The sequence below is a fragment of the Desmodus rotundus genome, chromosome 3, assembly GCF_022682495.2.
Source record: "Desmodus rotundus isolate HL8 chromosome 3, HLdesRot8A.1, whole genome shotgun sequence".
NCBI classification, from domain to species: Eukaryota; Metazoa; Chordata; class Mammalia; order Chiroptera; family Phyllostomidae; genus Desmodus; species Desmodus rotundus.
This window is the reverse complement of record NC_071389.1, coordinates 113,426,832-113,448,500: the sequence shown is the minus strand read 5'-3', so window position 1 is coordinate 113,448,500 and position 21,669 is coordinate 113,426,832. Positions and strand designations below refer to the sequence as shown.

The 21,669-nt window shown below is 49.0% G+C and overlaps 1 protein-coding gene across 12 annotated transcripts in view; it reads right to left on the bottom strand.

The window, feature by feature from the left end:
• CACNA1C (calcium voltage-gated channel subunit alpha1 C) overlaps positions 1-21,669 on the bottom strand; it is a 628,485-nt gene that overhangs the window by 59,200 nt on the left and 547,616 nt on the right. For 5 of the 12 annotated variants that reach the window (XM_053920869.2, XM_053920863.2, XM_053920866.2 and 2 more), the window contains one exon: positions 11,001-11,084. In XM_053920869.2, the coding sequence (XP_053776844.1) occupies positions 11,001-11,084 (84 nt within the window). Of the gene's footprint in view, positions 1-11,000; positions 11,085-11,676; positions 11,761-21,669 lie in introns of all 12 variants that reach the window. The other 7 variants (XM_053920870.2, XM_053920867.2, XM_053920865.2 and 4 more) reach the window with 2 other exon arrangements.

The following is a 21,669-nucleotide window of genomic DNA, read 5'->3' as shown; positions in this document are numbered from 1 at the left end:
TGTCATCCATCTCTGACCCTTTTCCAGATTTGCTCCCAGTTGCCCTGAGATAGCTGATAGTTTCTCTATCCATGGTCTTCCTGAGGAAGACATGTGGTAGGACTCCCTTAAGACTTATGCCCCATGAGCCTGGAGACCCTACTGGCACTCCCCTGCCCCTGGAGCCAACAGAGCTGCTTACCTACCCTGAACACTCTGGCTGAGCTTTAACGCTGTGCTTTATCCACTAATGGTGGGTGTGGAGCAAATTTTTGAGCAACCAATTCTTTCATCTTTGTTTTCTAATGATCTGGTCACTCTGAAGGGGTTAAAGATATTGGGTCAATTAACTTAATTTGTTCATGCAATCTGTATAAATGAAATAAGGTGATTATATGTGAGGCAGAAGAAACTGGAATATTTTTAGAAAGAGTCCTGGCTAGTGCTTCCAGCTAACAGGCTCAGGACAAATAGAAAGGAAAAGCCAAGAACTTGCTGCAATCTACTTATGCAGATTAGCTTGCTTTGGTATAATTGGCAAGGATGATAGGAGTGGCGATGGTCAGCTAGTAAAAGTCTCTGTGTGAAGTTCAGGATCAAATCAGAAGTGTCACTTCAAGTGGATCGGCCTTGGCTTCTGGAATATACTCACGGTTCCTGTTCACGGGGGTACTGTCTCTAGACCACACATAGGTGCTCAGGGAAGTTCGGGGATACAGGAGGCTGGCAGAGAGAGGCTTCTCTTAGGTGGATGGATCCCCCAAGATGATGGATATGACAGTCAGTAGAATGTGTTTCCCAGTTGTTAACACTACCTTGTCTCACTGGAAAACTAAAAGCTCTTAACCATATGAAAAGGGACTTTCCTCTTCCTTTTTTTCCCCACAGCCACGAGGTAAAGATTACACCACAAGGTACGGATTTCATGGCTAGGTAGTAGATATCTAGGCTGGAATATCCTACCAAGAGAATATCCTCTTGAGATCAGTTGCTTAGAGAGCATTTTTAAGAATTCATAGGCCACTGCTGCACCCTCCTGGACACGTTGACTTTGAAAGGTGCAGGCTACCTCTGACCAGGGAAGGCTGGCCCTAGGCTGAGGCAGGAACACGATCCACAGATGGGCTGCCCAGTTCTAATGGCTGCTATTGAATCAATGGCTATAATATTATGGTCAATGGAATCCCTCATTCCTGTGAAATGAGTCAAAAGCAATGTTACGGGAGTATGAGAGTCTCTTAGTGGCTACCCTGCATTAGAGCATTGTTTTTTGTTTTTTTTTTAAATCTTTTGTCTAAAACTTAGGGAGTGGATGTGATATAAATTCAATTCCAAACCATCTGAAATTCAGGTTCCAGCCTCCACCACCACACTATCCAAAGCTCTGCTTCTCTGCTTTCACTGTCTCTACTCTCATCTAAATGTGATCTGCAACACAGGATGGCTAGTTCAGTTGTGAGAGCGCCATGGTGTGGTGGAAGGCTGAGCGGTTGGGGCTTTGCTGGCAAGACCCCAGTTAATCTGGGGTGGGAGGACAATGATCAGGCTGGTACACACAGAGAGAACTGGGAGTGGCGGGAGCCAGAGTCTTCTGGAAACATGTGACACCACCTTCATGGCCTCTATCTCCTCTTTCAACCAGGAGAAAAGACACCCAGGAACTAGTGTGGCCTATGGGTGTAAAGGAGTTGGGAGATGCTGCATCTGAGAGCCACCAGAGATGGCAGCAGGGAAAGGCATTTTCAGCAGGCCAAAGCAAAATACGTTTTAAACTGCAACCTTCTAAAGTTGAATTAAGAGCTTCCTTGCTAAGGGAGATACAAAGTTTAGGTAAGCACAAGTCAACTGGGAAATAGAGAAGTTGAGGGTAGGTGTCAAAGGCTTTTAGATGTAAGGGCAAATGAAGAAAGGATGGGCTGTTGGAAGTCATTCTTAAGGAGAATTTCCATTTTGGTCTGGAATGAATGAAGAGGTAAATGGATCTGAGGAGGAGGAGCAGTAAGAAGAGGAAGACAGGGGAGTCATGAGGGGGACAAAAATGCTGGACAGAAAAGTGCAGGGAACAAATGAAGAGAAGCCCAAAGAGGACAAGGTGGGGAGTGGAAAGAGCAGCACCCCCACCCCACGTCCACCATGTTGAAAACCCCCTAGCTGGCATCCACCTTAAGGAAAATTTCCAGCCAGAAGGAGATGAGCCCTCTTAAATCTTTGTGGCTACAGGCACCCAGATGAAATGCCCTTTCAGATCATACCCTGAGGGGAGCTTTGGCCCCAAGAGGGCTGGAGGAGAGATATAGAGCATGCTCTTCTGTCTCTGTGGGCTGCATTGTGGACGGGGGACAGTGGCAATCAGCCTGTAGTGTTAGCTGCCTGGAGGCCAGCTCCTATGGCTGGAAGCCTCTTAAGCTGCAGGAGTCACTGTGTTATTCACCTGCAGCCTGATATCTTCCTGGGTGTTGTTACCTGCCAGATACTCGTGCTAAACAAGACTGATAACCAAATCACCAGGGTGGTTTTATTTTCCCTTGGGAAGGACAGCCAGTGTCAAACAAACAAACAGAAATCCCCATAAAGAATAAATGGATGAAATCAGCTGCGAGCAGTGCTATTGACATGAAAGAATTCTGAGAGAGAGAAAATGCAGAAAGACAGAGAATAAGAGTTAAGAGAGAAACAGAGATTCCAAAAGGAAATAAACAAAAGCAGGGTGGGGCACAGACATGAAGAGTAGATGGCAATGCTTTGGGGGGCACTTGGAGGCCTTTCTGAACCTGCCTGAGGTGTAGCTCCCTCACCCTCTCTACTAGGTCATGGAATATTCTAGGCCCCTTTGCTTTAAATGTTTTCTGGCAAATATAGCAACCGGAGCTTGCTCAGCCTGTGAGAATTAAAGTAACAGGCACTGGCTGGACCCAGATGGTTGTCTGGTCAAACCAAGGAGTGTGTTGTGACAGCTTCCTTCCACTCTTCTATTTTAGGTGCAAGGAGAGGGTTGTATATGGATAGAAAAGATGAGAATAAAGAAGGAAAGGAAAGAAAATTAGAAGAAGACAAAAGCAAAGAGTCTTCATTAGAAGGCGCAGGGCAAGGGGAGCCTTGGTGGGCCATAATGGTCAGATGATCTAACACAGCTGTATTAAGAATCCAAACCGGGATGTCTATAGAAAATCAGGCTTCCATGAGCCTTTCAGGTCAAGCCTGCAGGACATGTCTCAAGGCACCAGCTTCGGGAGAACTTGCTTGGATGGGGCTGCTGCATCAGGCCTGCCCATCCTACCACGTCTGACCTCACAGTGCCCCTTTGTCTCTGCCCACACAGCGAGCCTCACCCTCCAGAGGCCGGCAGGCCTCTAAAATGGCCCTTCCATGTCCAGTTGGACTACCCACCGATGATCATGTGCTGTCTCCTTGCTGGGGATGAGTGGCACTCTGCTACATCTCTCAAGGGTCAGCTTTACTTCCAAGCAGAGGAGAAAACTGCCTGTGTAAAGCAAATGAAGGCTGGGAGTATCTTCCTCATTTGGGGGTCATGTTCCTGAAAGTCATATCAGACACACTAGGTAGTCACTCTTTAGGTTGAGCATTCCCTTTCCTCGTTAAAGGTCACATTATTTTTGGAAGGGTAGCAGATCAGTCACTACACCTTAGTATGAATTATTGTATTGGGAACAGGACACCTTGGTCGAGTTGGTTTTGTTGTGGGGGTGGGAGTGGGGAAGCTGACAGGGAACTCCATGAGCAACAGAAGGAGGGATCTGCCCTGACCAGTGTGGCTCGGTTGGTTGAGGGTTGTGGATTGTGGGTTCCATCCCAGTTGGAATGGGTATGAGAGGCAACTAACTGATCAATGTTTCTCTCTCACATCGATGTTTCTCTCCTTCTTTCTCCCTCCCTTCCCATCTCTCTAAAAATAAATAAAATGTTTAAAAAAGTAAAAAAGAAGGAGGCGTCCACCAAAGAGAAATGGAAGTGTAGGGAGATTCCCAAGGTCCAGTCTTCCCAACTCACTTTGGCTTGACACCACCACCTTACTTTAATTTACCTTAGAATCAGCCCAGGCTACACTGACCATTGTCATTTAAACAATGTCTGGCAATGTCGCCATTTGAGCCCCCTGCCCTAATCATGCAGGATTGAGAGTCAGGCCAAGTCAGAACTTAGCCTTGCTGTTAGAGAGCTGTGACAATGAGTAAGTTGTTCCCTGCCTCTACCACCAGTGTCCTTGTCTGTGAAACTGGTGTTCCTGGGCTGTGACCCAGCAGGTGCCCGGTGTGTGCTTGTGGGAGCAATGTGATGGGTGTGGGCTAGATGGTCTCCAAAGGTGCATCCATTCTAACATTTTTGGATAATCCACTTTCTGCCTTTACCCCTCAGCACAGCTCTTGGTGGGGAATTCAGCCTTGCCTTTCTTGTGCCGTTCTGCCCCTCTCTGCTATGGCAGGGATAGGAGAAGGCAGACCAAGAGAGCCAGGCCAAAGGCTGGCATAGGCATCATGGATTAACATAGGGACAGAGGGCTGGAGTGTGCCAGCTGAGCTCTCTGACTCAGCCCTGAAGGGCAGCAAACCCTCTATGACTCAGAATGAGTACTTTTTCTGTCATTCCAGGCCCTGAAGCCAGAGCAGGAGCCAAGCTGGCTTTATTATTTGTATGGGAAGCCAGTAAGGGACAGTTATTTGGAAGCTGTGCCTGTGAGTCTGTGGTGAAAGGTACCACTGGCTTTGGGAGCTGGAGTTAGGAGGCTTGGGGCCAGCACCTGGAGGCCTCCATGTGTGCCCTGCTGAGCCCCATCACCCTCTCATCCCTGCTTTTGTCTCTCCCCCATCCCCATTCCTCGTTTTCCTCTCAAATTCCAGATGTCAGGTGGGCCCACTTTATATGCGCTTTGCCCTTTTCTTCACAGCCCCATTAACTAGGCACATGACCCTGAGTGCGCATTGCTTTCAGTCTGAGCATTCCCAGGGCAGCCTGGGCACCCTTGGTCGGGCATCGGCAGCCTCAGCAGGTGTAGAGAAGTTAGGCCCCAGACCACATTGCTGGGAGTGCACTGAAAGAGGACTTGTGAGTGGCAGGGGCCCTTTGGTGATGCCGTGTCCAGGCCAGCCTAGCCCAGGGAGTTAGCCAGTGGGCTCTGTGGAAACACAAGACTCAATTCTTCCACAGAAATAGATTTGAATCCTAGTCTTGCCACCCATTAGCTATAGGCAAACTGTCTATCCTGCATAGGTCTTGGTTTCCTCCTGCGGGCAATAAGCACTTTGCAGTGTTACTATGACCATCACGTGTGTGTGATGTCCTAGTAGGATGCCTGATACATGCTCATCAAAGAGCAGCCCTCATTTTCCTCTTCCCCTCCTCCCCTCCCTGCTCCTTGCCCTGACTTGCACTAATCAGCTCAGATCACAGCCAGGACTACTGTTACTTTATTCTCCTGCTCTGCTCATGTCTGTGGACTAGCACTTTGGCTCCTAAGCAAAAGCTTCAGCTTTTCCTCCCTCTGAACCTTCCCCAGGAGCTCTCCATGCCTTACACCATTTCAGTCCTGTTCCTCAACCTGAAGGTCCCTCCAGGGCCTTATCTCGCAAGGATTTCCATGTGAGCCATCCCAAAGCCTTGGGAACTTTATGAAAGGAACTCCACCTTAGATCTGGAATCTGCCTCACAACCAGAAAATGCCCCATTCAGAACCATGGAGGGCTAGAGTTGCCAAGGCCCTGTGAGACCATCTCCACCTGCCCCCCAACTCCATGTGTATTCAAGGAAGTTGAGGCCCACAGGATAGGTTTATTTGCTCTAAGTTACATGGCTTAATAGTGCCAGAACTGGAAACAGAACACAGGCTTCTTAATTTGCAATTTGGGAATATTTCTCTGTGTATGTAATGCAAGAATCTAGGCGTCTCAGCCTCTCTATTGTGCAACAGACTTTAAAATAGAGAATGATAAAGAAGAGTGTTGGGAAAGACTGTTGACCAGACACGCAAATTGATTCCAACTTGGGATGTTACGGAGCAGTTTCTGATGCTATGAGAAAGCCATTAACAATCACAGGATATGTCTCTGGGTTTTCTCTGGAAAATATAATTTCAGACCCAAGAAATAAAGGAAGACCAGAAGGCTTCCTTAGAGTGACCAGATGCTGCACTTTGCCCTCCCAGGGGACACAGAGGAAGGGAATCCTCCAGCTGAGAGCTAGGCAGTGCCTCAGGGAGGAGAAGGGCAGTGGAAGCAGAATGCAGCATAGCTACGCAAGGTGGGGACTTATGACCACCCTCTAGTGGCATTGGCAGTGGTTCAGGGGCATCCCCCAGTGTGAACAGAAACTGAACGACAGACTGGCTCTGAGTACACAGGGTCCCCACCCCCACTTCATGCTGGAGGCCCTGCCCCGTCTCTGGCTCTCTCCTGTCTCTCTCCCACCCTGGGCTCTCTTCACCACTGTCATGGCTTTGGATATTATCTACATGCTGACAACTCCATGCCCCAACCTCAGACTGCGTGCCAACTGAGTACCTGCCATCCCCACTGGGAAGTGAAATAGACACATCCCAACTGAGCTCCTCATGCAAACGTGCTCCACCTCTTGTCTTTCCCGGTTCACACCAACTCTATCCCCCCGTGCTTAGGCCCAAACCTCACAGCCATCCTGGATTCCTCTTCCTCCTGCTCCCATATCCAGTCTGTCAGGAGATGCTGTTAGTTGTTTTCAAAACAGACTGAGAATCTGACCACTTTCACCACTTCTACCACTCTGCTTTGTTGCAGCTCCCATCCCCTCCCTCCAGGTTACCACATCCACCTTCTACATGTTCTGATTTCCACCCCGACTCCCACACACAGCAAAGCCACCCTTGGGAAATCTAAGTCAGATTATGGGACATCTCTTCTTAAAGGCTCTGGTCTCTCCCTTTCTTGCTCAGCATAAAAGCCAAATTCTGGTCTCCTCTCATCCCCTCCCCGCTCCTTCTCGCCTGCTCCTCCTGCTGGAGAAGCTGCCCTCCCAGATGTCTGCATGGGTAATTCACTCACTTTCATCTTATTTGAAATAGCACCTTCCTTTGCTGTTCCTTAGCACCTCTGATCCCCCTCACTTGACATTTTTCCTTTTCCAAAGCACTTAGCAGTTTTTCACACACTGTATGATTGCCTTATTTTCTGTGCTCATTGCAACACTCACGGTCTTATTATTCCCCCAACCCTAGAAAGGCAGCTCAGGAGGAAGGGCTTTTGTTTTGTGGACTGATGTGTTTCAGGTGCCTAACATCATACCCGACACAAAGGAGGGGAGACGATACATATAGTAGAATGAATGAATGAATAAATGATGGTCTCTGGGGGTAGGGAAATCCATTTCCCAGAGGCAGAGGTGCCATAGCCTGGTAAAAGCAAGGAGGAAAGAGGTGTCTAAGGGAGGTGAGTTTAAATGTGAGGAACAGTCGGAGGGCAGTTATGATGAACAGGGCTATTAGGTGAGGGCAATGAGAGTTGATTTCTGTGGGCTTAAACGAGTCAAAGATGATGAGTTACAGGTGAAAGGCCCTCATCATGAAGTCCTCTGAGGCTAAAAGTATAGATTCCTGCCAGATAGAACATAGGTCTGGGAAGGAATATCTCATGAGGACAGTAAGACTAGAGGTTTCTGGGAAGGCCTGAGCAGCACCCAGGGAAAACTCCCTGGAGCTGTAAACTTCCTTGCACCAGGAAGTTTAGTGCACCAGGAAGTGTCCAGACTCATAAGCTGCCAGTGGTCTGTGGGCAGAACCACACAGGCAGATGGAGCTACCTCTGAGACTAATTTGTCATCCCCAATGTTGGCGGCTCTCTGAGTGCAGGGTTATACCAGAACTGTGCTTGTCAAACAGGCCTATCGAGGCTGGGGTTATGGGTAGTGGTCAGTAATCTGTGCTTGCTCTGTGCTGGCCATAACTGTTAACCATCTCTAAGAGTCTACTCTTATGGGAAACAAGGGTTCAGTGTCTGTGGGTAGTCAGTTATAATGAAATATAATTGGCCAGAGACTAGGCCCTCCTAGCTATTCAAGTAGGGACTCGGGGGAAATTTTGGGCGCCAAAGTCTCTCCCATTTAATAGCACTTTACAGTTTACATAGAGTTTTAAAATAGATTCTCTTATTTGAGCTTCAGAACACAGTGCTATAAATATCATCACATTCCATTGACAGATGAGGAAACTGTCTTCTTTTACAGGAAGAAGAAGAAGCAAGACTGAGAAACTTGCCAGCCTTGACTTCATGTCCAGTCCTCTCTTCCTCTCCTACACCACCTTCCTGCCTTGGGGGATGTTATATTTGTTCTTCTGGTTCACAAGCCATTAACTGTGGGGAGGGAAATGAGTGCTGGGTCTCAGGACACCTCCCCCCACTGCCCTTCACACACACTGTCCCCATTTAATCTCCAGACAGCCCTTCAGTGAGACTTTTCACCAGCTCCTCAATCGAGAGGAGTGAGGAGCACCTCATCGTGGGGGTAGAGGGAGGCTGGGGGTGTTACAGGTGCTTCATAACTCCAAGGGAGGGCTAATAAATCATTTTTTGTTTAGAATATCCAAAACCTTATGGTTATTTTAAACATAAATTACAGAACGTAAGGGCTGAACAAATCCTGGCTGGTGGAGGTACAGAAGACGGGGTGTGTGAGATGTCTGTGCTTATCAAAGGGCATTGCAGGTTAGAGAGAATGGGGAGCTGCAGGCCAGGGCCAAGTGAAGTGAGGGGGCACCCCAGGAGGTCTGGACTTCGGCTGTGCGTCTCCAAAGGGCACTTAATCTCTCCACCAGCATCTTAGCATCAGCAAGCTGGGAAGGCTCATTCCCGCCTGTCAAACTCACAGCGCAGCTCAGAGTGACATGAGACAAATGCAAGGGTGAGCTGCCAACAGAAAACCAGGCACAAGTGGAAGGGTCTGCACGAAGGCATTCCACTCCTTTCCTGTCCTGCACCCTCTCTCGCAGCTCCCAACATAGCCACTTTTTTCTGTAGAAATTGTAAACCCTAAGAAGTTTCTTTTGCATTGTCTTTGTTTTCCTTTAAAAACACCAACAATTTGGGGGAAAAAATGGCACATCGAGTGTCGATGTAGGCCTTGCTGACAGTGAGAACCCCAAAGGAACCACCAGGACAGCAGAGGGTCCCCTCTGCATGCAGAGGCTTGCTATCACCTTCCTGCATTTTCCTGCTGTCTATTAGGCTCCAAGTCCCTGGCACAGGTTTCATAAGGATATACACTGCTGTCTGAAAAACTACAGCCTCAGAGGGTAGGGCCTACTGCCACTCCCTGTTCCCTGTTTGTCCCTAGTATGTCCTTGGTGCAGAGCACTGTGCAGTGCCAGCTCCGAGTACAAACACTCTGGCCTTTACATACACATGTGCAACTAAGGGCCCCAAACAGCACCTGACAAACGATTTAGGGCCCATCCAGACTGCAAAACCAGGAGTGTGCTCAGGAATGGTGGAGTGGGGTGTGAGGGGAGGGAGGCACAGAGCATATGTAGGAAGACTGATGTTTGTTTTTTTTTAAATAATCTGCCATTTACTGGAAGAAGTCAGGGCAAGTGCACACACACACACCCACACACACACCATGAGCTCAGGGGACGTGGGAGACAGAGGGGCAACCAAATCTGGAGCTACAGGGTGAGCATCGAGTGTGCAAGAGGCTGAGGGAGGGTATGAGGAGCATGACAGCCTCCTCCAATGTCCATCTGCTGGGAGGGGAGCAGACAGGGGCTTTTAATCAGGGGAATTAGGCAGATAAAATAACATGTCAATTCAACTAATTGGGAGTGAAATATGGAGTGGAGAGGGGACAGTGGGATCAGTGGGGAGATAGATGGTGGCAGTTGGTAGGGTAGTCTCAAACATCTTTGATCAAAACAGTACAGCATCTGCTCCGTGCTGTTATTCAGGGTTCAGTGCATCAAATTTTTGTGCAAACATTACCAAGTCTCTTAATCAAGGAAAAATTATGACAATAAAATTAACACGTTAAAGACTAACTGCAGAGGGCTTGCCTATAGATAAAGAGAGAAGGTTTAAACATGCCAGGTAACAAAAAGACATGTGCAGGAACTGGTAGGAACTGTATAGGAGGAGGCAGCTCTTGGGGGAAGGCAGGCCTTGGAGCAGAGAGCAAGGGCTGGGGTTCTGCCTGAGGCCAGGGAGCCAGGGCAGGGTGTGTGGGGGGCTGGGAGTGGGAGAGAACCAGGAGGTATAAAAGTCAGTTCTCTGGGTGGAAGGGAGGTGCTGCTGCCCCAGCAAAAGGGAAAGAAGACCTCAGAAGAACTCTCTCTCTGTGGGTCACCTAGCCACCTGGCTCTCCAGCCACTCCAGAGAAGAGGACTGAAAGCAAGACTCTGAACACAGCTGGTTCTCTTCTTCTCTCCCAAATGAGCCTGGAGGGGCTGGGCTGCCTGCATGGGCAGCGGATGTAAAATTGGATGGAGCCCTTTCAATGCGACTGTAACAGGCAGAGCCTGGGGCTGACAGTGCAGGCAGAGACCAAACCTTCACTCCAGGGTCCCACTTGAAGAGAACTCCTTTCCAAGATGCTGTGGGTGGAAAGGCAAGAGGGGCAGCCATAGCGGTCTGGAGGTGAGGTGCAATGAAAAGAAGTTTGGGTCCCCGCCCCAGCAGCTGCCCAGACATTGTAAATGTCCCTTGGTTTTCTCACTCCGTGGTCCCCATAGTTGCATCCTCCTATACAGTGTGAGTCATGCCAGGCTGATTGTAAAGGGAGAGAGAAAAAGATGCAGCAATCAAAACTTAAAGGAAAAGGAGGCCTAACTCGTTCCAAAGTTTAAAAAAAAAAAAGAATAGAAAAGTTTTCAAAATAAAGCAACAAGGAGAAACTCTTTTAAACCAATTTAAACAAACAAATCAAAAAAACCCTAAATGAAAATAAGGAGGTGGGGAAGAGAAAATATAATGACAAAAACAACAAACTAGGGAAAGACAATGAGTGTTAGAGCAGGCACGGACAGTCAGGTCCAGACGCCATGTACTTACGTTTACCTCGGTGATTGCTATATCAACAATGCTACCCACAACAATCAAGGCGTCAAACGTATTCCATGCATCACAGAAATAGTGCTGCATGGGGCAGAGAAGCCGAGGAAAGGAGAGAGAGAAGAGAAAAAAAAAACCAACAAAGGAGAAAAACAAAACAAAAAGGAAGAGAAAAAAATGAAAAAAAAAAAGCATGAAAGAAAGGAGAGAAGAGAAAAAAATGAGAAAAGAAAGAGGTTACGTGGGCATATTAAATACTCTCTTACCACTCTACAGTCCTGGTGGCTCAAACCTGGGTAACCTGGTTTTCACAGGGTGGAGAGGCCTGACAAAAGCTGGGTTAGTTCAAAGGTTACGCTGGGCTGCAGCCACTCTGGGAGGGGAGCCAGCGGTCTCCCACCGCCTGCTCCCTCCACTCGGCTCCGAGCTCCTGGGCCCGGCACAGAGGGCTGAGCTGGGACAAGCAGAAAAAAAGGAGGAGAAGCTCCCACTTTTTTTCCCTCACAGGACGACGGCAGGTTCAATAAAAAGCGTGACTGGAGGGGTTAAAAATAGGAAATTAAAAAAAATAAATAAAAGGAGACAAAGAGAGAGAGAGTGCGAGTGAGAGGGAAACAGAGGAGGTAGAGGAAGAAGGAAGGAGGAGGGTTCCTGGGGAGGGCAGAGTCATACTCACATTAGTTTCACTGAGAATGACGTCAATTATGCTGCCAATTACGATGAGGAAGTCAAAAACATTCCAGGGATCACTAAAGTAACCCTACATAAGGGAGGGGCAGGCAGGATGGGGATTAAAAAGGAATATTAGACAGACAAGAACAGAGCAACAATCACCATCAGAATCACCGTCTGGGCACCTCGGTGTTGCTGCTGGAGTTCCAACACCCTCTCTGTGACCAGGAGACCAGGAGCCCAGGAGCCCAGGAAAGAAGGAGGCGGTCAGGAGGCGACTAGTCCAGTCCTCCTGCCCTGCCTTTCCACGGCCACATGGCACCCCTTCCTCCAGATCCGTCCCACTTTACTGCCCTCCTGCACAGAAGCGATTTCTAAATACTTTCCAGCAGGGCAAGGGTGGGCATGGGGGGCAAGCTGCAGTGGTGCAGGAATGTGTCTGGACTCTCTCTTCAGCCCACATTCGGCATCTCCTATGTCCCCAGTTCTCTTCATCCAAGGGCCTGTCTAGAGGGAGCAAGGGAACACAGCTGGATGGCTCCTTAGAGGACAACGGGCTGTGGTCCTGCAGGTGATCTGGGAACTAAAGAGAAGTAATCAGTGTGGTCCAAAAGGGTGGCCAGGTCACCTGGGCTCCGAAATAACAAGGAGACCACATCATTAAAACAATATCTATAAAAAGTTGGACATTACGCAGATAGAATAAGGGTCACCTTGTTCCAGCAATGGACATGCCCAATATTTTCAGGGGCAGCTCTGTCCTGGCAAAGTCTTTCCTACTGAAAGGACACAGAGTCCAGGTCGATCTCATAGTTTGATACTGCAGGACGTGGCCCTAGACAACATTCTCAGGGTGTCTCTGAAGCACGTGCCCCAGGCTCCTTTCCCAACACTGTCATTCTGATGTAGGGTCCCACTGAAACGCAGGTGCCACCAAAATGGATAAAGTTATCAAAGCCTTCCCTGATGACTGGATTGATAGGGGTAGTCTGGGTAGGGGGTATGGATGGGGACACAGGCTTCTTGGGAAGGAGTGTCATGGAGGAGAGATTCTGGCACACAGCAGGAAGGACAGTGTCCCGATGTTACCACTTTACCCTGTATGCACAAAACTTGTTTTCCACCATATTTAGGAAAGAGAAGAGATAAGTGTTTTTGAAAGACTTTTTATGAGGTACTTGGACATCCCAGATTCCCTAGAGGATTCTAGGCGCCCTGTAGGCATCCTGGGCGGTGGACTCTGTACCACGAGTGGATCATCTTCCTCTCTGAAAGGTGTGGGAATCTAGAGAGCAATGCTGTGATCACATGGACATGTGCTCGCAGTTTAGGAAGCCCTGGGAACTGGACAGCCACGTTGTCCATGGGTGGGGTGGAAAGGACCTAGTACTAAAGACATCTCTCTTTAAAAAAAAGGACATTTGCTGCTTTAGCTTTTTAAGAAATGTCTGCAAAGGGGACAGAATAGGACTGTCTTCTTCTGAGCACATTTGCTTAGCAGGACCAGAATTTTTCTTTTCTCTGAGCCACTAGCTGGAGCTCCAGGAGATGGAATTCTCGAGATCAGCGAGAGGGGACAAAAGCATCAGGGTTCCTCTGAGACTTTCCCAGATCTCTCTCCCCAGCTCTCTAGAAGGCTGCCAACTCTCCCTTTTTAGTTTTTAGTCACAAGAGCCAAGGGCCTGTGTCTTCCATTTCCTCCTGGCTCTATCCAACTCCCTTAACTTCCCCACTTCCTAGCCATGCCCTCTTTCCAGAGGGATCGCAAGACACACTGTCCTAGGGCTGTTATTCTTAGTGTGGGAGGTCAGGTCACAGGGAAAGGGGCCTCTCGGTTCCCAGGCATTTCTGCCAAAAGAAAATAGAAGTGCCATAGCAGAGACTTTGCACAGCCAGACTGGGGAAGCAGAGGTTGGCCAGGGCGTGGGTTAGGTGAGGGTCAGCCTGAATACATAGCCTTCTTGTTCGCTTCCCAGAATATTTTCCGAATATTCTAGAGTCTTTGAGGCAGAGAGAGACCTCTCTCCCATTTAAATCGGACATTATATGCAGGAAACAACTGATTCCTCCACAGGTTCTCAGATATCATTCTCAGGACAAAAAGAGAGGGCTGACTTTGAAGGGAGGAAGGTAAAGCACGAAGGCCCCAAATGAACTATAAATGTGTATGTGTTTTAAAATTAGACTTTAGAAAATATTGGGGAATATTTCTCAAAGATAAGAACACCAGCTTTGTGGGTAGAGCTACTTCAGAAGGGAAGGGGAGAGGGGCCGAGGAAGAGAAAGGAGAGAAGCCGGAACCAGGGAAGAGTCCAGGACGTTCGGCGTCTAGCCTAGAAAACGTGGTAATAAAACATGATTTGGATGTGGGGGCAGGAGGAGAGGTAGGAAGGTGGAAGGCTCAGGGCTCAAGAAAGGAGGAGTCTTTCATCCACCAGAGACCTGAAACAAAATGGGTAGGCTGGCCTTGGTCTGCAACACCTCTGAGAGGAGAAAGGGGAAGGAAAGAAGGAAGGAAGGAAGAGAGGCAGAGAGCAGGCAAAGGCGAGGTTAACACACAGGTTAATCAGCTGGCAAGCACCAGTGGAGGGGCCGAGACCTAAAGGGACCCTGTCAACCTCTTGGTTGGGCATCACTTGTCACCCTTTCCCTTGGGTTTCTGGGAGTATGTGCAGATGGAAGGAAACACAACACAGTCAACTCCTCCTTGACCGTGGCCCCCTCTTCCATCCCTCCATCGCTGCCTGCCATTGGGTTGGCTGGGCTCTGCAGAAATTAATGCCTCATGCCTCACCCTGGCCCTCAAGAGGCTGTGCTCCTGGAGACTTTTGATTGGCTTCTCTGGTCTGTGGCAAGCGAAGTGGTGGGCCCAGATCCTGGGCCTCCACTGGCTGCAGAAACCAGCCAGCACTCTTGTTGCCAAGGGCTCCTGTGGACCCAGCCCAGAGGAGATTCACATCAGAATGCAGGGGCGAGGAAGCATGTCTGTGGGGGTTGGTGACAGGATCCCTTTAGAGGCAGCTTTTAACCCCAACCCATCCAGCAACTTTCTTACTCCCCTACCCCATAGCCCACTGATCCTTCAAACTGGACCATGAAGACTGTTCAGATCCAGCTTTCAGGTCAGCTTCCTCCCCCCACTCTTGCAACAGCCCATTCCTCCCACTCATTCCACACCCACTCCCACAAACAAGGCCGATAGCCCCCAATGTGACAACAGGTTGTCCAAGGAGACACCTGGCCAAATCCCTAAGCAGGCAGGACCTGGGAGAATTATTTTTTCCCCAAACTCTCTGGAGTGTAAGAACTTAGTGTTCGTTCTCTCTCTCTCTCCCCCATTCTCCCCACCCTGCCCCCATCTCAGTTTTTGACTATGTCCTTATTTGTTGGAAACCATGGGTAACATGGGTTTTGGGGGTATGATGGAGGAAGGGGGATGAAAAAAATGATAGTTTTTTTTCTCTTATAACTGTCACTCCTTTCCCTGGTGACAGGTCCTAAATGATAGGGAAGGTGTCAGGTCAGGGGAAGGGTTTCCCTGGCTCTCCCTGAAGTGGTAAACCAAACCTCTTCATGTCCAGCTCCTCAGAGCATGCAGGCCCAGTCATCCAGAAGGGATGGTGCTTTCAGGGCAGTCCCTAAACCCTGCAGAGTTAGTAGATTTCCCCTTTCAAGAAATGGGACTCTCCTCTGGCCATCCTCAGGAGGGTCTCATGCTCTTCCAGCCCAGGCTGAGCAGCAGCGCCTGGCATCTGCCTGCACGCTGGGAATAACCCTGCCCCTGAGTGCTGCTGGCCCTTTGTTCAGTGGCTGACGTGGGCTGAGACCATAGAGACCACGCTGAAATGATTTACTTTCCACAAATCATAATCAGGAAGGAAAAACTGTTGCAGAAGTATCCTGTGATGCATTTAGCATGCGGAAGAATTTTGGATTTTCCTCTCTTTTGGATTACCTCCATCACTGGAGCTATTCCAAGTTGAAAAAGGCAGTGTAGTGATTAAGAGGCAGTGTGGGGTGTCTGGGTTTAAATCCTAGCTCTGGCACTTACTAGCTGGGTAACCTTGAGCAAATAACATAACCTCCCCATGCCTCCGTTTCCCCACCCATAAAGTGGGATAACCATAGGGCTATGGTGAGGACTAGATGAAGATACCTGTAAGGCACTTAGACCTGCACCTGGTTGAAGTAAGCTCTAAGTAAGTGTTAGCTACTGTCATGATTAACTAGGATTCACAGGTTTAATTTTGGGGGTGGGATTGAGGCAGAGGGAAGGGAAAGCCCAGGCATCTGTGGAAGGAGGAGAGAAGTGGCTGAAGTTTCTGGAATCCCAAGCTCCCCTTTCATCTGTCTCTAAGGCCTTTTCTGCCCATCTTGAGTTACTACTGAGTAGTGTGACTGTTTTGAGACTCTAAAATCTGGCTGGTACTATTTTGAGATTAGTGACAGTATGTAAGTTGTCATGGCTAAATTTCGAGGCTCAAGTTCATCTAGGCAGTCAACTGCCACGTTCTCAGAAACCACTATTCCTGCTGTGAAAGACCCAGTTTCCTCTTCTCTGCCTGGAGGCTGGGAGGAGTGGGCCCGTTCTCCACTTCTGGTCCTGCAGAGCAAGACTGCTGTGGCGGAGGTGGCAGGCACATGCCTTTGCCCTTGGATTCTGGATTCTTAGCTCCCTCCCTGCCCTGAGCAGCACTGGCCACCAGGGTCTTCATATATGCAACACAGACTTGAAAACAAGTTGGTGGTAAGAAGGGATCCATCAGAAAATCTGCACACTGGGATTGTGCTGTGTGTTCTTAGGAATTTTGAGGCAAAAGTTATTTTGTTGCCATTATTTTTTCCTCTTCTCTATTCCTTCATGCCTGTTGTCAGTGTCTACCTCCTTCTGGTCCAGCAGACAGGAGGAGAGTCAAAGGAGCACAGAGAAGACCTGGCCCCCAGAGGGACATGGACTCTTCACTTTCAGTCTGTCTGGGGTCTGTCCCTGGAGACTGTTCCCTTCTGGGGACACATGGGGTCCAAGAATATTGTATGGGAGACCTGAGTTGAGATTAGAACCGGAGCTACTGGAATTGAGACAGAGAACAGGGCAAGCTGAGGGAGGGAAGAGGGTCTGAAAGGGAGGGAGAGGGCAACTGCCCAGAGATGGGGATGGCAGGGAAAGTGAAGGAATTACAGAAATCAGGAGGAGAACAAAGATAAGAAGGGTACTGATGGGAAATGCCACTCAGGTAGAAGGCAGGAGAGGAGAAGGGGGAAAAGAGGAAAGACCACACAAATAGTGGAAAATGGGGAGAAGCAAAGGGGGAGTAGGGGAGAGAGAAGGGGAGCGGAGGGGAGGGGTGGGGAGGGGGGAGCACGAGAGGAGACCATGAGAGCAGACCAAGCAGGATGGAAAGCTCCCAGAGTGGGCCCAGGGCCTCTGAGGTGACTCTGTGACTCAGACAGGAAAGCAGCAGGAATCCATGAAGATGGAGGAAGGGGTCACCTGCAGAAGGCCAGGTCTAAAACGGGAAGGAGGGGACAAAAATTGGCTTGTACTTGACCCAGGGAAAGGGGCTCACTCAGGGAGGTCACCTGGGTGAGCAAGTACTTGTGGCAGAAGGCTGAGCTGGGGCATTTGGTGGGGGTGGGGAGGCCATGCCCAGGTCCTGGGCACATTGCTCTTCTCCGGGCTCCAGGCTGTGGAACTGGGAGGTGGGTAAGGCTGATAAACCTGGGAGCCGAGCTGAATGCAGTGGGAGTGAGACAGCAGTGCCGATGTCTTAGTGTGTGTTTGTAAAGAGTCAATCCCATGGAATATCATGGAACACAATAGTAACTGACACCAAGCAGAGATAATATAAATTGTATTACATTAGGATGCCATTTAGGCATAACAGTAATCATGGAAATTAGTGGTGTCTCATGGAGAAGGCATAACTGGAGCACACAGCTGCTCCCGGGCCCCTGGCTGCCTGGCAGGCAGTGAGGATCTCTGCCTTCCTCGGTCAGCTCCCACCCTGTGACATGTTCATTCAGAAAAGCCTGAAGGCTCACACAGCACCCACAGCCTGGGGCAGCAGGGACAGAGGGCGAGAGCAGGCAAGGGTTGCGGTCGGGGATGCAGTGGGAGGTGGTGATAGGGGCTACTCTCAAAATTGTTAGAGGACTGTATGCTTTGAACCAGACACGATCCACTTCGATTGTGCTTTAGAATTAGGCTTTTCCCTTCCCAGGAAAGTTTCAAAGGCCCTCTTCACTTATCTCACCTACATACATGAGTGCTTACCAGGTGCCTGGTGTGCAAGGTGCGGGCATGCAGAGTGGGTCAGACCTGATGCTTGCAGTCTTCCCCACTGCGAGCAGATGAAGACTTGTGGTTATTGACCGAGCTGCTTTGGGAACCTCAAGAGGTTCGTTCTCTGCCTCAGTTTGCACCGAGGAGACTGCAGGTGCTCCATGCTCGTGCTGTCCACGAGTTGATCTACAAAGGACTCCTCTAGGATAGCGTGTGGCATGGACATGTCCCTGGGGTGGGCGGGGCCAGCAGACACACTGGGGGTATGTAGGCAACTATACGTTCACATGAACAGCGTTCCCTGTGAAGAGGCAGGGAAGGCCAAGACCAGGCAGCCCTGGGAGTGGGAGAACAAGGAGGAGCTGCGAATGAGCTGGACCTGTGGTAGCCCTCTGTGGTCTGCCTATCTCAAACTCGCTCCCGTCCAGTCCGGCTGACCTAGACTCTGGGAGAGCATGCCAAACTCAGACCTGGCAGGTCCCGTCCTATTGTCTCCATGCCCTTCCTGACCTAACGAGCCAGCCCTTATTTAGCAAAGGGACAGGTATGACCCACCTGCGACCATAACAGCCACAGTCTGCACCCATTTTATTGAACAAAGTGAACAAAATGTGGACAAAAAGAGCAACTGCCCTCAATTCCAGAGAAGAGCCTTGAGTTGTGCGGGCACGTCACCATACCTCTGCTTCCTTCCTGTCAGATGGGAGTGACCACAGTGCACACCTGCAGAGGGTTTGTGAGGATTATCTGAGTCCATGTGTGAAGTGTTCAGTGCCTGCAGGTGGCTGGGACTGTTTCTATGGCTGCTGCAGCACTCTGAGTGTTGACTGCCTTCCTGTGCCCTGCAAGGCCTCTCCCTCCCCTGCAGTAGCAGCAGGAGCCCTGGCCGTGCCTCCGTTCTGGCGGGTCGGGGTAACACACGTCTCCACAGCTTTGGGGATCCCTTTTCCCCTCCTAGACTTGGTGTAGTCCGATTTCCTTCCCAGTGGCAGCAATGGAGATGGAATTAGTGCACTTTCGCACCGGGCTTCTTTATACATTGTGGATAATTTTCCACATTAAATAATTAAATGTAATAGCTAATACTACCCTTCCCACACAAGGCTTGATGCAAGTCATATAATTATTTTTTATCATTCATAGTGACTTTTAAGCTCTCAAGCACCAGGCAAGAAAGAAACCTGTCACAGTGTTGCAACAATATGCAAATCCCTGGGTACAAGAACAGGCAGGAGGCCCCATGACAAAGCCCATTTATGCCTGTCTGCGTGCACAACTCCAACAGGTACTCTGTAGGCATTGCACAAATAAATAATAATCAGAGTAATGCCCACTCACCAATCAGGCTGCTGAGATACAGGCGGGAGCTCTGCCCCACACTGCAAGCAGCTCTTGACTTAGGGCTGAAGCTGCTGGCCGGGGGGTGGGCTGAGCTTTTCCCTGTCGTCCTTACAGCCTCCCTTCCTTCTCCTTCCCTTCCCTACTCATTTGAATGGGACATATATATGTGCTGAGTTTCTGGGTCTGGGGGGTTTCATTGATGGTGGGAGACACTGGTTCTTAACAGTTGGGATAAATAGGTTTAAGGAAAATGGAATGAGAGGCCGAATGAAGTCCTATTTAGCCTAAGGCCATGGTTCTGTGTGGGGGGTACCCTGCCCACTAGGGGTGTTTGGGAACCTGCAGGGCACCCTTATATGCAGGAGGCAGAAGTGGCATTTAGGAATGAGTGGGTGGGGCCACCAGGGGATGCTGTCTGTGGAGCTAGCTTTGGTTTGCTCTCATTCTGGTGACACTTACAAAGCACCTGATGATGCAGGTGCTTCATACTGTGTTGGGTCTGGAGGAACATAAAGATGGGTAAGGGCTAGTCCTGCTCAAGGACTATCCAGAGCTTTCCTTGTTCCTCACCCTCACATCCACCTCAACACCAGATAAAGTCACAACTCTACCCACCTCCCTCCACGCCTACCACTGTCACCTGCAGGCTTTAACTGCTCCCCTATCACCATACTGTCCATTCTTTACTAGCAGTCAGCACGCTGGTTAAAACCCATAATCAGACTGTATGATGTCCCACATAAGGTGCCTGCTCCCTGTGGCTTCTGAGTGCAGTCAGAGTAATCCACACCCCTTACAGGCCCCTACAGGCTTCCACATTCTGGCCCCACCCACACCGCCTCTTCACCTACTGCTCTCAGTGCCCAGAAAAAGCTGAGGCCACCCCTGCCTCAGGGCCTTTGCTCTTCTCTGGTTCCTGTTCAACTTCTAGGGCTCAGTTTAACCGGCACCTTCCTGACCACCTTCTCTCAAACAAGTGCCTCTTCCCGCATGGCTCTCCCTGTGGTAACCCATCCCCCAGCATGGCCCTTGCCCCATTCTGTAACCTCTTTATTATTTCCTGCAGGACACCATGAGCCCTGAAAAGATGGTACCATGTCTCAACATCATCATCGAGGTGCTCAATAGCTATAGAAAGACAAGGTGGAAAAGGTAGTGCTAATGAGTGGAAATTACGGAGGAGCACATTCAACTCAGTGCAAAGGAGCATTCCTAACAGAGCTGCCTCCAGAAATAGGGAGTCTCTTATAGCAGAAAGCAGGAATGTGTAGAGCTTTCTGCGGTGACGAAAGATCAATGACCTTAATGGTGTTTTGTAGCATTAATATTCCGACTCTCTTTTCCTTGTTCTCCAGTTCTATAATTCTCATTCATTTATTCATGCCTGCATGCATTAAACTTTCACCAAATGCCTCTCATGGCACAAAAAGGGCATATGAAACGGTTTCAAGGAATTCAGTCATCTAATTTTTGTCTGTGCCACCTAAAAACCTCCCACTGAAGTGCATGTATGTGCATACGTGTGTGTGCACATGTGCACACATGCAGGCCGTATTAGGCTATCGGTTCACCTTCCTGAGCCCACCCATCAGGTGACTGTCCATCTCCTGAAAGTACCTGTCACTTCACATTTGGAAAGGAACTCCAGAAGGTGCAGACCAATTCAAGGGAACATATGGGCCAAAGACAGAATGAGCAAATGAGAGGTAGAAGGGGGGGATATAGGTATGGAGTGGCCATGATCATTAATTTCCACAGAGTTGTTGCTTGAGAATAGCTTGTTTTCATTTAGTCTCTGATTTGCTTATACTTGCGGAGACCCACTAAGGGTATAGCAACATCTCAGCTTGTTCTTATTGGTTGTTTCAATGGGGTTATGTATAGTTTTAAGAACTTGGCTTTTGAATCACCTAAACCTGCACTAAAAGACCCCAAACCATCAACAACAAAAAAACTGGCTCTTTGATTTTGGACACATTACATAGCTTTTTTCTCTGACTTCAGTTTCCTGAAGACCATTTTACTTGTCTTATAGATTGAAATAATGAAATAATGAATGGAAAATATCTGATTCTTCATGGACACAATGTATATTACTTCCTTCCTTCCTTGCTTCTGAATGTTACTTAATTTTAGGAATTGATACAGAATCAGTTAATGTTTTTACCCACCATTTAGGAATACCAGGTTGAACAGCATGTTTTCCAGGGATGAATGAGATGGTGACCTGGGGACTCTACAAGATTGAAGAGTGGGCTGGACTCAGGGAAGTCTGTTCTTCAAATGGCAAACCAACAACTCTAAGGCTCACCAGCTTGCTCATAGTCAACATTGGGCCCCTGGTACCAAACACATTTCAGGGTACATTGAAAG